The sequence below is a fragment of the Carettochelys insculpta genome, chromosome 22 (assembly GCF_033958435.1).
Source record: "Carettochelys insculpta isolate YL-2023 chromosome 22, ASM3395843v1, whole genome shotgun sequence".
NCBI lineage: Eukaryota > Metazoa > Chordata > Testudines > Carettochelyidae > Carettochelys > Carettochelys insculpta.
This window is the reverse complement of record NC_134158.1, coordinates 17,610,069-17,626,265: the sequence shown is the minus strand read 5'-3', so window position 1 is coordinate 17,626,265 and position 16,197 is coordinate 17,610,069. Positions and strand designations below refer to the sequence as shown.

General features: G+C 64.5%; 1 protein-coding gene across 2 annotated transcripts in view; it reads right to left on the bottom strand.

The window, feature by feature from the left end:
- The window catches only part of PPP1R13L (protein phosphatase 1 regulatory subunit 13 like), a 28,190-nt gene that overhangs the window by 2,336 nt on the left and 9,657 nt on the right, over window positions 1-16,197 (bottom strand). For both annotated transcript variants that reach the window (XM_075016351.1, XM_075016350.1), the window contains exons 2-12: window positions 9,997-10,093; window positions 8,917-9,047; window positions 7,671-8,184; window positions 5,681-5,779; window positions 5,259-5,356; window positions 4,222-4,633; window positions 3,084-3,613; window positions 2,531-2,668; window positions 1,989-2,122; window positions 1,310-1,476; window positions 732-931 (exon numbers count right to left, since the gene is read on the bottom strand). In XM_075016351.1, coding sequence (XP_074872452.1) covers window positions 732-931; window positions 1,310-1,476; window positions 1,989-2,122; window positions 2,531-2,668; window positions 3,084-3,613; window positions 4,222-4,633; window positions 5,259-5,356; window positions 5,681-5,779; window positions 7,671-8,184; window positions 8,917-9,047; window positions 9,997-10,042 — 2,469 coding nt within the window. In that variant the 5' untranslated portion in view covers window positions 10,043-10,093. The remainder of the gene's footprint in view (window positions 1-731; window positions 932-1,309; window positions 1,477-1,988; window positions 2,123-2,530; window positions 2,669-3,083; window positions 3,614-4,221; window positions 4,634-5,258; window positions 5,357-5,680; window positions 5,780-7,670; window positions 8,185-8,916; window positions 9,048-9,996; window positions 10,094-16,197) is intronic.

Below are 16,197 nucleotides of genomic sequence, written 5' to 3'. Positions count from 1 at the left end.
ACGGTGATGCTGGCAAACACTCCAGGATGGAGGCAGCATTGTCGACAGAGACTCGGGGAGGTTCAGGTCCCTCAGTTCAAGGAAATGATGTTCCGAAGGCAGGCAAACTCCTCCTGCCGCCAGCTTACTGCATTTGCCCTAGGAGCTCTACCGCTACAAAAGAGGTGCCCCAAGCAGGGGGTGTGCCCCCTACAAGGGCGTGGAGGAACACCTGGCAGGGAGGGCCGTAGGCCAGCACCCACAAGGACAGGGAGGAAGTGTCACCCAGCCCTGCTCTGCTCTGGCCATACCTCCAGCTACATCCCTGGCTCTGAGCTTCATTCTCAGCCCAGCACCAAGGCTGCAGCCCCAGCTGAGGGCTCCCATCCCAGCCTTTCTGCAGGTCTGCTGCCCCCTCGGCGCCCCTGGCCTCAGCCTCACCCCCAGGCCCAGGCCCAGGCCCAGGCCCAAACCCATCCCTAGCAGCAGCCACAACCTTAGCTCCATTACCCCAGCTGCAGCCCTCCTCCCCAGGCTACACCCCCCAGCCCTAGAGGATTTGGGGTGTGGCTGCAGGTAAGGGGCTGACCCTGACAAGTGTGGGGGACCACCTTGCTACAGGCTGCAGTGAAGAGAGCCTAAGCCATGTCTGGTCCCCAGCCATCCCTGCACGGCCCATCTTCCTCCAGCCCCGGTCCTGTGCCCAGCCCCACCGAGCTCAGGGCAGGCCCCTGCGGGGCTGCAGCGCTCACCCCAAAGTAGTTCCTGGGCACATAGCCCTCCTGGCCGTAGAGCGAGGCCCACCACCAGTCCAGCTCCTCCTGGGCATCGCGCCGCAGCACAGTGACCGGCTCTCCCTCGCGGAAGGACAGCTCGTCGCTGAACTCGGCGCTGTAGTCCCACAGCGCGTACACCGCCCCGTTGTTCAGCCGCCCCATGTTCTGCTCCACATCTGGAAGGACAACGCAGCAGGGGTGGAGGGGTGAGCCGGCCTCCGCCATCACCCCCATCCCCAGTCAGCCACCCGGTGCTCCATTCCTCATAGATATATCCTGTCCCTTCCAGCAGCTGTGGGCACAAGCCCCAGCGCTCCCCAGCTGCCCCCACGAGGTTGAGCCAACGTTCACTCTAATTTTTTCCATCTGGGGCAGAATAAGTTTTGTCGTGCACAGAGCCCTGTGTGGATGTGCACCACCCATAGACATGCTGCCGGCTGTGGGTGCTCTGCTAATCAACTGGGCAGCACCTGAATCTCTCCTGAGCAGCCGCCCAAGTGCTCAGCTCACAGGGAACCCTGGATTGAGCCCTCCCCTCCCCATGCCCCTCTCACCAGCCAGGTAGCTGTAACACTCGCTGAAGCCCTCGCGGTAGGGGTCGCACTTCTCTAGGGCCGTGCTGCCGTCGCTGAAGGTGGTGGTGAAGACGGCCGCTCCGTGCTGGACCAGGGCCATGCAGATGGCCGTGTCGTTGCAGGAGGCGGCGCAGTGCAGGGGGGTCCTGGGGGTCAGGAAGGAGGGACAAGCTGACAAGCAGTGAGAGGATCTGCAGGGACCCGCAACCACTGCCTGCACCAGTGGGTGCTCTGGAGCCCTGGGCAGGCAGCACTGGAAACAGGGACACCTCAGAGTCCAGGGCAAGCTGCCTCCCCAGCCACATGCCCAGCACCCGCTCACGTGAGCCCTGCTCAGGCCTGTGGGGAGGAGGGGCTGAGCGCACAAGCCGAAGGGAGGGGTGGGGCTGGTTATCAGGCACTGGGGGAATGTAAGGGACAGAACAGCGCAGCAGCCATTGGAAGGATGATGGTGCCAGGACTGTGCAGCCCGAGCTCAGGAGGGCAGGGCTGGGGCTGCCAACAGGGCAAGAGCACTGGGGCACAGGGCACTGCTGGCAAAGGCAGGGAGGGTTGGCACCAGGGCACAGTGTGCCAGGGCCACAGGGCAGCAGCACGGCGGGGAGCCACAGGGCAGGCCTGGGGCAGGCCCCGGCGGGCACACAGGCGGGTGGCTCACCAGCCATGGCTGTCGGGGGAGTTGACGTTGGCGCCCACGCTGATGAGGAAGTCGACGATGTTGTAGTTGGCCCCGCAGATGGCGTTGTGCAGGGCGGTGATGCCCTCGTCGTTGGGCTGGCTCGGGTCGTTGAGCTGCAGGCCAGGGCGGGGCAACTCAGAAAAGGCCACTGACCCCCGCAGCGCCCAGGGCTGGGCCTCCCGCTCTCCCTGCACCCTGGTCCCAACCCAGGGGCTGTGCCTGCCCGATCCAGGGCAGAACACTCCCCCTCTCCGCACCCGCTGCTGCCCAGGGACCTGAAGGCTGTGGGGCGCAGGAGGTTCTGCGTCTGCCCACGGCAGCCCCACAGCTGATTACCAAGGGGCTGACGGGACAGCAGCTCGGGCCTGCCAGCTGCAGGGGCTGCAGCCCCAGTACAACAGGCGGTGGCCCCGTCGGACGAAGGGGCAAGGGGGGCTCCGGTACAGCCGTCGCCTCCTGGGGGTTCCCGAGCCCCGGGCCGGACCTGGTCTGTCCCCAGAGGGGCCCTGCCGCAGCCTCACCTCATTCACCGCCTGCTGCACCACCTCCAGCTCGCCGGCCAGGGCTCCATCCAGCAGCAGCACCAGGGGGTTGAGCCGCACCCGCTTCCCCGGCTGCCGCCTTGGGGAGGGGAGTTTGCGCAGCACCGAGCGCTTCTCCTGTAGGCACGCAAGGGGCCAGGTCAGCCGGTGGGCAGGGGAGGGGCTGCACTTACTGGGCTGGGGGATAGGGGGCTGGGGCTGAGGGGGGAGACCTCTACTTACAGGGCTGGGAGGGGCTGGGGCTGAGGGGAGAGGGACATTGGGGCCGGGAGGGGGAGGGCCTCCACTTACAGGACTGCGGGGGGGCTGGGGCCAGGAGGGGGACCTGCACTTTGGGGGCTGGGACTGAGGGAGGAGGGGCGCTGGGGCCAGGTGGGGGCCTGGGGCTGAGGGGGACTGGGGCCAGGAGGTGGAGGACCTCTACTTACAGGGCTGGGGCTAAGGGGGGATGGGTGCTGGGGCCAGGACGGGGACCTGCACTTACAGGGCTGGGGAGGAGGGGTGCAGGGGCCGGGATGGGACCTGCACTTACAGGGCTGGGGGCCGGGGGGCCGGGGCTCTCAGTCGCCGCCGGCAGGGGCGACGCTGCAGGCACCGCAGGGCTCTGGGGGGAAGGCGCCAGGGCAGGGTTGACCGGAGTAGCTGCCTTCAGCTCAGGAGTCTCGGTGATGGGCGTCAGGTCGGCCGGGGCGTCCGCGGCCGGCAGCGCCTCCTCCTTGCGGCCCCGGTGGTGGAAGAGGCGGCTGATGAGCTGCTGGTACTGCTTCTTGTGGGTGGGCGGCAGCGCGGGGCCGGGACTCTGCTCCATGGAGCCACGGCGCTTCAGGGGCCGGGGGATCTCCGCCAGCACCCGGGCCACCTCCTCGAACTCGGGCACCTTCTGCGCCTCGGGGGGCAGGACGGGCTGCAGGCGGGTGGGGCTCAGGGGGCGAGCCACCTCCTCGGCCTCCGCCGGCTCGCTGCCCTGCAGGATGGTCTCCAGCTCGGGCTCCGTGTCGCCTCCCCCTGCGGCCCCTCGCACGGGCTCCGCCGGCATCTCAGGGGCTGATGCCCGTCCTGGGCCTGCGAGGAGACACACCAGGTCAGTGCCCCCCAGGCCCAGGCCGCCCCCAGGATAGGGGGCAGCACCCCCAGACTCAGACCCAGGTCAGTGCCCCCCAGGCCCAGGCAGCCCCCAGGATAGGGGGCAGCCCCCCCCCCCCCCGACACCTCCCCCAGACCCCACAGGAGCCAAGACAGCCAGAACAGCTCCCCCAGACTCCAATCTGGGACAGCACCTCCAGACCCCACGGGAGCCGGGTCAGCCCCCACTTCCCCATATCCACAGGGGGACCCAAGGCAGGACCCCCAGGCCCAGACCCCAGATGTGGGGCAGCAGCCTCACACCCAGACTGCAGACCGCACCCCCCAGGCCCGCAGCCCTCAGACCCAAGGGGAGGCCAAAAACCTGCCCAGTGCTTCCCTTACGCTAACAGCTGGAGCAGACCCAGATCCACTCTCTGTGCCCCAGGGCTTCACACCCCCAGCCCCACCCTCACGGCCCCTCTTGCTGAGAGCAGAGTTGCTCCTGTTTCCCCCACACACACACACACTCTGCCCCATGGCCCCAGGGGTCTGACCTCACCCCAGGGTGCCATCAGGCTCCAGCACCTGTGCCCCGGTCCTCTCACCTTCGGCGGGGGCCGGCCTCGGCGGAGCCTGGGCGGGAGGAGACAGCTGCGGGGGCGGGAGCTGCTTCTGCAGGGAGCGGAGGAAGAGGGGCGAGCCCGGGGGCCCTGGGGGCTGGCTCTTGGCACTGGAGGCTCCAGAGGCCCAGAAGGCATTCTGCAGCTTGAAGATCATGGAGAGGGGCAGGGGCTTGTGGGGCTTGGGCCGCACGCCCGGCAGGCTGGGGGGTGGCATGGCAATGCGGGAGACGGGCTGCTGGGAGAGCTGCCAGCTGCGGGGCAGGGTGCCGGCCTGGCTGGTGGGCAGCAGCCGGCGGAAGGAGCTGTCCTGCCTGCGCTCGCCAGCCAGCAGGGACACTTTGTAGTTACGAGGCAGAGTGGAGCTGTGCACGGTGTACGGCTGGGGGGCCTCCTCCTGCGGGGGGGCGAGAGGGTGCTGTGAGATGGCAAGGAGCAGATGGGAACTTCACCCCTGCCCCCCAACCCATGCAGAGGGCCAGACTCCCCCCACCCCCAGCACACGCGCCCATGACGTGCTACAGCCACAAGTCACCGGGCTGCAGCTTCGGCACCATCAGCACATGGTCCTACCTGCCCTGGTGCAGGACCGCTGCTGGGCGCCAACCCCAGCAGCTGCTGGATGCCGCCTGCCCAGAGCTGGGTTTCCAGAGCACTGACTCAGCCGGCCCCAAATCTCTAACCCCAGTTCAGACCCCCGGGCCCTGCTGGGCTCATCCGTGCCCCAGATCACACCCCTAGCCCTAGCCCCACACCAGCGGCCACAGATCATACCCACAGGCTCAGCTAGCCCCATCCATGCCCCAGATCAGACCCATTGACCCAGGTGGCCCCATCCCCACACTAGTAGCCCCAGATCAGCCCCCCAGCTTGGTATCTGGCCTCTTGCAAAGGCCTGGTTCAGCTAGAGCTGAATTCCCTCCACCCCCAGAGCACACAGACTGGTGCTGCAACTCCTTCCTCACCGTGCGCCCCACGGTCTGGGCCAGCCCCACCAGCCGGGAGCCCTGGCCAGCACTGACCTTGCCTTTCCCCATGGCCCCATCCAGGCTGGATTCCCTCCAAGCAGCCAGCTGCAGCACTGCAGGCATCTGCCTGAGCCCCGGGTGCACCTCTCCTCCTGGGGGAAGGCAGCAGGTGAGGGGAGGTGCAGGGGTCAGGCCACACACCCCTCTCCTGTCCTGCTAGTATGGGAGTTCGGGGGAAGGGATGGGCACCCGGTGTGGGAACAGAGCTGGTACCTATCACTGGACAACAGTAGGGCAGGCCCCAGACATGGCCAGCTCCCCCTACAGCCTGCAAGGAACACCCTGGACATGGCCAGCCCCTCCCACCCCCAAAGCCTGCCAGTGACACCCCCAGGCTCGGCCAGCTCCCCCAGGACACCCTGGGTCAGGGACTGGGACAGAGAAGCCTGTTCACCCCTGCTGGCCCAGGCACTCACTCTCGTAGCCAGCTGAATGGGACGACTTCTTCTCATACACCACGTCCAGGTCCGACTCGTTCCAGCTCCTCTGGGGTCTTCGCCTGATCACCAGGTCATCTGGGGGCAGGGACGCTGAATGGCCTGAATTCACCCACCCACCCCAGCCCCCACCTGGAGCCAGGGACCTCAGCCCTGCCCCCCAGCAGGGGCCAATCCAGACCCAGGTTGGGGGATGGACAGGGGAGACCTTGGACGTGAGCCAGAGACCTCCATCCCCTACTCATCCCAGGGAGGTGGCTGCCTGTTCCAGCACCGCAGTCTGGGCCTGCTGTGAACCAAGAAGGCCGGAATGGGGGAGCCCCATGTTCCACCCCCACACACACTTTTTATTGGCTGTAAAGTGGGGGGCAGGCTCTTGGTGGGGGGCAAGAGGAGGTGCAAGATCAGGGCTTCGGGGGAGGGGACAGCATGCGGGTGGGGCCTTGGGGCGACGTAACTGGAGTATAAAACGAACATGAGAACCAGGATTGCAACCACTGTCCTAGGTCTGCACCAAACCTTGTGCCAAGTGGGCCCAGCGAGGTGTCTGAGGAGAGCTAGATAAATTCATGGAGGTTAGGTCGGTCAAAGGCTATCAGCCAGGGGTAGGAATGGTGTCCCTGGGCTCTGATTGTCAGAGGCTGGAGATGGATGGCAGGAGACAAGTCACTTGATCATTGTCTTCGGTCCACCCCCTCTGGGGCACCTGGCACTGGCCGCTGTCGGCAGACAGGATGCTGGGCTAGATGGACCTTTGGTCTGACCCAGTAATGGCCATTCTTATGTTCTAAAGCTGGTGATTCCCTGCATCCGTTGATGCTGCTTCTGTGCCTGTATCCTGTTTGGATGAGAAGTTCTAAGATGGGCTCTGGGCTTGCATTAGAAACGTGAAGCTCTGGGAGGTCACAAGGGGAGGCTTGGCCAACCGCCTGAGAAAGGGTCCCTAGCCAGGTGGAGCAGTACTGCACTCAAACTCGCCTCGCAGGGATTTAGCTGGGGACGGTTGCCTGGAAGTTTGCCGACAGCAGAAGGCTCCATAAAACAACATGGCCAGGGGACCTGATCATGTGATTCTCCGTGAACGTGCTCCCAGGAAGGCAGGAAAAATAGATTCCCTCCACATGGGCAAAGGCTAGAAAGGGGGACCCTGAGGTTCCTCCATTTGTCTTCAATGTCCCACCTGGAACCCGGCTCTTCACTTCAGGAAAAGCTCTGCTATGAGCTGTGCCTGGAAGGATGGCCAACCCATCCCAACAAAGGACGTATGCCAAAGACTTTTAAGACAGCCGCCTGTTCCATCTGCGGCGGCCGGCATCAAGAATGTTGTGACTGACGTATTTGACAGCTACAGTCACACTCTCGCCCTGTTCTTTCTTTCTCTTTGTTAAGAAACCTTTAGATTTCAGATTCTGATGGACTGGCCCAGCACACTGCTTGGGGCAAGATCTAAGTATACATTGACCTGGGGATGGGGCTTGTCTGTTGGGGCTGGATGAACCTGTGTGGATTTGGCGAGCCTGGTTTTCATACCCTCTCATCTGTGCGAGGAGGGATACTGGTTGTGGCACAAGGGAAGCTGGAGTTCCTGAGGGATTTGCTTGTGTAACTTCTTGCTAGCCAGGAAGGCAGCAGAGATGCTCCTTGTGGTCGGCTTTGGTGCCTTATAGTGAGGGACCCCCACTCTGGGGCTGGCAGTGGCCTTGTTTTAAGCAATTTGCCCGGTTTTGGTTCTCTCAACCATGCCCGAAAAAAGCTCACAGGGAGAAGGCAGATATGAGGGCGGGGCCTCAGAGCAAAGGGGGCGGGGCCTCAGGGACAGGCCACCGAGTTTCGAGAGCACTTCTGTGGCTCCTGCTGGAGCCGCCCACAATGCTGCAAAGAAGCAGCAAAAACTCTTCCCAGTGCCTTCCCCTTCCAACCCAAAGCCGCATGGGGAGGGGGCCCATGCCTCAGGCTGGGGCCGACTTACCTTGGGCCTGGAAGGGGGTGAAGGAGCTGGGCCCCGTGGGGAACGCGCTGTGGCTCTCGTAGGGCAGCGGCCGGGGAGACGGCGCACGGTCCGGGAAGAACATCTGTGGCCCTGGGGCCTCGGAGGGGGTGGGTGCCAGCCTGGGGGAGCCGGCGCGCCCCATTGTCCTTGAGGTCAGGCGCTCCGCGGTGCCAGCCGGCCACAGGGTGCGTGGGGAAGGCGCACGCCCCTTGGGGCTGGGCAGCGAGACGGGCAGCACCTTGGGCCGGGGCGACTGGGCCCGCTCCAGCGGCTCGCCTGGCAGGTAGAAGGGGGACTGGGGCGAGGCGGGGCGGCCCAGCGGGGCCTTGGCAGGTTGGCTGCAGGCAGCGGCAGGCAAGGCCTCGGCACGGTAGGGGACGTAGCTCTCGGCACTCTCCAGCGACAGGCTCTTCCTGCTGTACTGGAGCTGCGGGGAGGGGGCCAAGCGGAGCGGCTCTGGGGCATGCACGGCACCGGTGCTGTACCTGTCCACCTGAGAGCGGCAGGGAGAGCGGGCGGGACTCAGCGCTGCAGCACAAGGCCTCTGCCCCGTCCAGGACACATCAGACCTGTTGTGGCCTGGGGAGGGGGCTGTAAACCACACAAGTCCCTGTGAACTGGGAAGGGGGCGCCCGGCCAGTGCTGCGCGAGGGGGCGCTGTGCTGCTGGGAGCAGCGCAAGGGCTCAGAACGTGGCACTGTCCTGCCTGCTGACCCCACTGCAGCAGTAGGGGGCAGTGTGGTGCCAGGAGCTGCACAAGGACCCAGCAGGGGGCGCTGTCCCTGTGGGTGAGTGCCAACCCCACGGCCCAGCGTGGCAGTCGGGGACACTGGGCTGTCAGGAGCACAAGGACCCAGCAGGGGGCGCTGTCCCTGTGGGTGAGCGCCAACCCCAGGGCCCAGCGTGGCAGTCGGGGACGCTGGGCTGTCAGGAGCACAAGGACCCAGCAGGGGGCGCTGTCCCTGTGGGTAAGTGCCGAAGCTCCCCCTCGCCCAGCGTGACACTAGGGAGCGCTGAGCCACCATCTCATCTCTCACTCACTTGATGCCTTCAGCAGCCCATTCCCAGCTCTCCCCCTCACCAGGGAGCTGGTCCTGGCCAGATCCCACCCCACATCCTGGCATCATGAGACGGTTCTTTCAGTCCCCTCCCACCCCAGAGGTAGCTGCATCTCAGCGGTGGGGCCGTGGTTGCCAAGACAAGTCATCTCCTGCCCCTGCTGTACCTTGGGCTGCCCAGCAGCCTGCCCCGGGCTGTCCGTCCACAGGGATTCCAGCTGTCTGGAGAGCTCGTCCACCTTGGCTACAGCTGTGTCCAGCTCCACCTGCTTCAGGCCAATGTGCTTCATAGCTAGGGCTGGGGGAGACAGCCCTGTGAGGCCTGTGCCAGGGCGGGGGCAGGCTCTGCACCTGGCTGTGGGGACAGCCCCATGCCTGTCCTGCTCTGAAGGTGCTCAGGCAAGCTGGTGGCTCCAAGGGAGGCCCATAAGTGTGGGGCGTGGCATGCAACCCCTGGAGCTCGCCGGCTGCAGTTGGCAGCTCCAGCTCCGGGGAATCCAGTGGGCACCAGAAATCCCACAGCTGATAAGCAGGCCTGGCATCCCACGCTGGGCCCCCGAAGTAGGAGCCACTTGGGCACCTCCCTCAGCCCAGCCAGGAGAGAGGAGCTGGGGGAGTCCCCCAGAGCCCAGGGCAGACCGTGCCCTATGGGAGTCGCCCCACTGTGAAACGTCTCCAGCACTGGGGCCCTGGACCCTTCCCCTGAGGGCGAGTACAGCCTCATCAATCCCATCAGCGAGCAGCTGGGTCCCCAGTACCCCCCCAGCATCTCCGCAGGCCTCCTCCAAGGGGTTGGTGGGGAGCAGTAGCTCGGGCCTGTTGATGGGAAGCCTGAGCTGCCACAACAGCAACCGCAGCCCAGGAGCTGGGAGAGTGGGACCAAGTAGCAGAAAATCCCCTGCTGAACCCCAACCTACCCCTCCGCGGCCCCCTCCCACCCCTGCCAGCCACCACACCCCCTGTCCCCCAGAACCCCAACCTACCCCACCCCCACCCCACCCCGGCCCCCTCCCACCCCTCCAAGCCACCACACCCCCAGTCCCCCAGAACCCCAACCTACCCCTCCCCAGCCCCCTCCCACCCCTGCCAGCCACCACACACCACCCCCAAACATCCCCAAACACCCCAACCCCACCTACCTGGCACCTCTGCCAACCACCGTGAATGTCTCCCAAACTCCCACTCACTACACTTCTCCCAGCCCCTCCATGGCCACCCCTCCCTGCCCCCTCAGCCCTCTGCCTTACACTGGAATCTGAGCTCCTGGGTGCCCCGTGTCTTCTCGCTGGCCATGGTGCAGGGGGCTCTGAGGCCTCTGGCCACCAGCTGGAGCCTTGCAGGAACCTGGGGATGGGAAGCGTTTCCATTAGGACCCAGAGCTGCCTTCTCAGCCAGGCCCCCCGCCGGCCCCTGCCCCGGTGCCACTGGCATGGAGTAAGCGCCTGGTGTCGCTCCCCTGCCTTATGCAGCAGCCCCGGGAGCCAGGGGTGTGGCTGGCTCCTGCCTGGTCCTGGGAATGCGGGTGGAGCGGCTGACTCAGGCCTCTTGGGCAATCGAAGCAGCAGAGACACCCAGGCAGGCCCCACGTGCCCAGCACCAAACAGCACAGGCCCAGGGACACCCAAGCCCAAGGCCTTGCCGAGCCGGCACAGCCACCGACGCAGGACCTAGGGATGCCAGGAGCAGCCACCCCACTGGCACGCCTCCCCTGGCCTTGGCGACACACCAGTCCTGGCACTTCTGCCCCCTCGCAGGGCCTGCCTGGCACACAGACCGTGCATGGCAATGCCTCGGGCTGCTGAGCACGATGGCAGGGAGCAAAGCCTCCTGCCAGCCATGGCCACGCCAGGCCCTAAGCAAACACCCACTGGTGGGCACAGCTACACCCTCCGGCCTGCTTGCCAGGCACGGGAGAGCCCCGATGCCCTGCTGTTCCACGGCCAGCAGCACTGCCCTGTCTTTGCCACCCAAAGCAGCTGCTCCCCTGCAACCCCAGTGCAGCAGAGAGCTGCTCCTCTGCCTCCCACCCCCCCAGGCAGCTGCTCCTGTGCCCCCCACCCCCCCACCGCCCCAGGCAGCTGCTCTCCTGCCCCCCATCACCCAGAACCCCCTCCTCCCCAGGACTTTTCCTCTCACCCCTGCCTCCCGCAGGGATTTGCCTTATGCTCCTGGCCTGCCACCTGCCACCACCCAGAACCCCCCAAGGACCTGTCCAATTCCACTGCCTCCGGGGATCCAGCTGCTCCCCACCCCGCCATTACCCAGAATCCCCAGAGACCCTGCAGCCACTCCTGGCTCCATGCTAGGCCAGGCTTGAATCACTTTCAATAATAATAATTAAAACAATTAACCCCCTGTGAGGCTCAACCCAAGAGTAATCACCACCAGGGCGACCAGCCGTGGGCACCTCCCCTACTCACCACGCCTCTGCCCATGCGGACAGCACGTGGCACCACCATGCAAGTTATCATGGCGAAAGGCTTCCGTGTACCCAGAGCCCAATCCCGGCTTGCCCTGCCTACCCCAGCAGTTGCACAGGGCTTGGGTCCACCTTGGCCATGAAGAGCTTCGAAAGGCTCTCCCAACAGAGGTGACTGGGCAACAAAAATCACAGATGAATTCGTATGTCAATAAATGAAAAGAAAGACCTATTGGAAAACCTAATCCTACTGATCCGTGCAAAACGGGGGGCGCTAAATTAACTGTTAGCACCCAAGGGCAAGATCTCGAACTCAATGTGGATCATTCTCTGGAATCACCCACTCCAAGCGCAGCAGCAGCCGAAAGGACAAACTCAGAAACAAAACGTTAGGAATCATTACAAAAGGAAGAGAAAATATCTGAGTGCCTCTCTGTGAATCCCCGGTGTGCCCACAGCTCGAGCACGGCGTCCACATGTGGTCATCTCATCTCAAAAAAGGGATCTTGGCACTGGGAAAAGTTCAGAAAAGGGCAGCAAGAAGGCTCAGGGGTTGGGCCGGCTGACCTGTGAGCAGAGATGAAAAACGGGGACTTTTCAGCTTGGAAAAGAGGAGTCTAAGGCGGGAGATGACAGAGGTCTATAAAACGACGCCAGGTGTGGAAAGAGTGAATCAGGAGAAGTTATTTACCTGTTCCCATAACAGAAGAACTAGGGGTCACCCAGTGAAATTCGTAGCAGCAGGTTTACGACAGACAAAGGCCAGTATTTCTCCTTGCAACACACACTCAACCTGCGGAACTCCTCGCCAGGGGATGTTGGGCAGACCAGGGCTTCAACAGGGCTCCAAAAAGAGCTCGCTAAAGTTCATGGAGGACAGGCCCATCGATGGCTGTTCGCCAGGATGGGGAGGGCCGGTCTCCCCGACCCTCTGCTTGTCAGGAGCTGGGAATGGGCCACTTCATGTTTATTTGTTCTGTTCAGCCCTGGGCTAGATGGACCTTGGGCTAACCCAGCATGGCCGCTCTGACGTTTTCATGGCCCACCACGGCCTCCCCCAATGCCACAGCTCCACGGGAAGGGCTGCGCCCCTGGCTCAGCTCCTCAGGGCCCCACCACGCAGAGCCCCCAGAGTATCTCCCGAGAGCAAGGAAAGAGGAGGCAGCGGGATTGGAGTACACGTGGGCAAGCCCACCTGGTTCCACACACACACTCACACGTCAGTGCACACGTGGGCCCCCGGGGGCACAGGCAGGCCCAGAGTGACACCGAGAGGAGAGCTAATCCCCCAGGACGCTCACATCCATCCCTGGCTCCAGAAAGACTGAGGCGGTGGGGGCGGGTTTCAAGCCTTAGGCATGTCCACATGGCCCAGCCGGAACTCCCCCTGCCCCCTCAGCCCCAGGGACCCAGAGCCCGGCTGCTCCCCGGTCTGGCTCAGATCAGTCCCCTTGATGGAAGCTTTTGGCCTGCAGCCTCCAACCCACTGAACCACGTTGTGTCTCCAGCAGCTGGCCACAGACAGGAGCTCACCTGGGGCACATCATGGGGCAGGAAAAGCACCAGGCACTGAGCTGGGGAACACACCACAAGGGGTCACCCCTCAGTTCCTGCGAGGCCGCAAGGCCCCACACAGGGGCACAGGGCTGCAGCAAGCCCCGAAGCTGCTGTGGGCAATGGGGAGGGACCCCTCACCAGCCCTCTGCTGGGGTCACCGGAGAAGTGGCCAGCACAGCAGGTCTGGCTTCTAGGTCAGGTGACTGTGGGGCTCTGCACACCCCAGAGCCTCATCCCTCTGGACCTGCTGGGTATGTAGCGCAGTAGCCCAGGGCCGGCAGGCACCAGGCAGCCTGCGATTCCCTGTCCAGTGGGGCAGGGTTTGGCCCTTGGTGGGAGGAGAGGAGTGGGGGACGGAACTAGAAAGTCGGTGCCTCTGGCCCGGGGCACAGAGCCAGCCCAGCAAAGCTGAGCAGCCTGAGTCAGCCCGGGCACAGGCTTAGCTTAGGAGCCTGCCTGGGTGCCCATGTAACCCACACACCTACTGGGTCCGGTTCACTGCCCCACATAGTGACGCTGGGACTGGGCACACAGAGGCCTGAGTCTCCACTATGGGCTTAACTGAGAGCCAGCCGCCTTTCAGCTCAAGGCGCAGCAGCTGCTGCGCTAAGCTCCAGAGGCCATCAGTTCGGTTCTGCCTGTCGGCATCACACCAGCTGCCCCAGTCGCCCAGGCTGGGCCTTCTCGGCTGCAAGGGTTGTGGGGGCAGGCTCAGCTCTCTGTAAAAACCCTCCTGGAGAGTTGGCTCGGGAGGGTGTCAAGGGAGATCAGCACAAGCCTGGGCAGGGATCTCAAGGCACTGCTGCCGAGCCTGGTGGACCTAGCGGCATAGCAAACCTGGGGTGGAAAAACAGCAGCCCAAGAGGGGTTTAAAACTGTGTGAGTTAACCTGGCGCATCCTTACACTCGGCACCTGGGTGCAGTCCTGCCCCGAGCACCCCTTGGGCAGGCACAACGATTCAGAGACACAGCTTGTCCTCCTGCCTGTCTGGCTTAGCTAGCGCTCTGCAAACGCCGTCCCCTGTAGAATTGCATCCACAGCAGGGGGTTGCCCAGCCTCGTCCAGGACAGCCAGAGCTGTGCACAGACAAAGCCTCGGGGCCAACAGCCGGGCGCCAGGGCCCATGCGGCTGTGACACACGAGCCGAGACGTCGGCAAACAGGTTATTTCCCAGCGTGGCCAAGCCAGACTCACAGCCGGCCCTGCAGCCGCAGGGAGGAAGCAGACACAGCAGCCTGGTGGGACAGGGTGTGCGAACACCAGCCCCAGCTGCTGCAGTGCTGGAAGGCCTGGAGTGCAGGGCTGATGTGAGCTGAGGGGGAGCAGCCTTTAAAGGCAGACGGGCCCCAGATCCTGGCGAATCCGGGTGCGGGGAGGGCGAGGGAATTCCTGCGGCTGAGGTGGGACGCAGGGCAGCACCGGCTGCTTGGTGGGATGGAACAGGCCCAGCCGGGGAGGAGCTTTGGGCTGCAGCTGTGGGACATGGTGCAGAAGCCAGGCTGGGAGCCGCGGCATTCGCCCCCGAGGCTCGGGGTAGAGAACCAGGCCACCAGCCCTGGGCGAGAGCAGCAGGGACCAGGGCAACCCAGCATAGCCCCGGCCTGGGCTGGAGAGGCTGAGTGAGACACCCCCCAACAGGCCAGGGGCCCCGTCTCTCCTGGCTGGGGGACGGATCCGGCCAGGAATCACCCCAGCGCTAGGGAGGTGGAGACTCAGATCTGGCAAAGGCCCAGGGCCAGACTGAGAAGGCGGCTGCCGGGGGCCTTCTACCAACAGCACAGACGGGGCCCTGCCATGTGGGTGCTCCAGGCCCACCCAGCTCTGCTCTGCAGCCCCCCTGCCCCCAGACTGAGCTCCTGCCCAGGAAGCCCCACCAGCAGCAGGGTGCCCCTGCGGCCCAGGGTGAGCCGAGCTTTGTCCCCCAACACCCACTGCCCCAGGGAAAGGCGAGAGTGAGCACTGCCACCCCATGGCCTTGCTGGGGCTCTGCCCTACCTCCTGCCAGCCCGGTGACCTCCAAGAATGTCCCCGCAGAGCCGGGCTGGGGTGGCCGGCACAGCCAGGGGCTGCTCACTGCACTGGGGCTGGGCTGGCCTCCGGCACTGCAGGGCTGCCTGGGTTTCCATGGTCTGGGGGTACGCAGGAAGCACATGTACAAAACCAGTAGATGCACACACCCTAGGTACCCACAGCAGCCCGTAAACCCCCCTCCCCATACAGCAGCAGAAGGTGCGGCCCACACACAGCAGGTGCAGACCTAGAGAGGCCCATACACCCCACGCACACACAGGCGGCACAAGCAGACACACCCAAAGGGCACAAGCAAGTGTGCAAAGCCCAGGCGTAAGTGCGCAAAGCCCAGGAAGTTGGGGCCCCCCCCGTGGCTGAATGGCATTCACCTTGCGTCTCCTGTGGCTGGGACACAGCCCTAAATGGGAGGAGGCTGGGAGGGGCAGGAGGACAGTACAGGCCTCTAGCACAGGAGGGTTGCGGCTCTGCGGGCCCAGAGCTTCAGGTGGAAGCTGCATTGGGATGTGGGTCACCTCTGTGCGTCACCGCTGCTGTGCCAGGAGCCCAGCTCTCCTGGCTCTGGTCCTGCCCATCTCTGCCCTGCACTGAACTCCCAGGTCACGAGAAACAGGAAAGCCAAGGAGGGACCCCCAGCCCCCTCCGACCAGCCCCCAGGTCGCCCTGCAGCCCAACAGAGACGTCCCCAGAGGAGCTGCAGCTCCACCGTGGCCCCTTGCAGGAGAAGGGGTAGTGGGAATGCCAAATCCAGGAGAGTCAGGCTGGGGCCAGGCCTGGGTCGCTCACCCACCTGCCACCGCCAGGGGACAGACTGGGCAACGCAAACATCTCCCAGGCGTTCTCCTTCCCCTGACACACCTGCGGCACCCTGCAGCAGCTGAGCCAGGCCAGCCGTTCACAACCAGGCCCAGCACCCCCGGAGATGCCAGCCAAGGCGCCCCAGGAACGACGCGTCACAGCTGGCCGGGAACGCAAGTGACAACACAGGGCTGCGCACGTACGCTGGAGGAGAACAGCGGAGCAGGGCCAGCCTGGGGCGCCGCCCACACGAGAAGCCAGCTGGCGCGGGGAGAGGACCAGAAGGCAGATCTGCTCTGTGCCTTCTTCGATCCAGTCCTCTCACCAAAACTAAACAGGGGACCAGCCAGCTAGCGACAATACGAACAAGAACAAACCTGGCCAGGCTAGCCTGGTTTGCTTCGCCGCCGCTGGTGGTGCCCAGAAGGATTCCAAACCCACCCGCCCACACACCTGCCTTGGAGGTCGAGAGATATATTTAAACATGGACTGGAAAGGGTCCTACTTCCCCCCGCCCCGGCCCCAGCACACAACCGCAGGGCTCCCTGCGCTCAGGTCACTTCCCCAGCTGGGCTGCTGCAGGTGAAGGAGCTGCCACGCCAGCGGCTTTGTGCACCCCGGTGGGGCAGTTTCCCCACGCGGCTG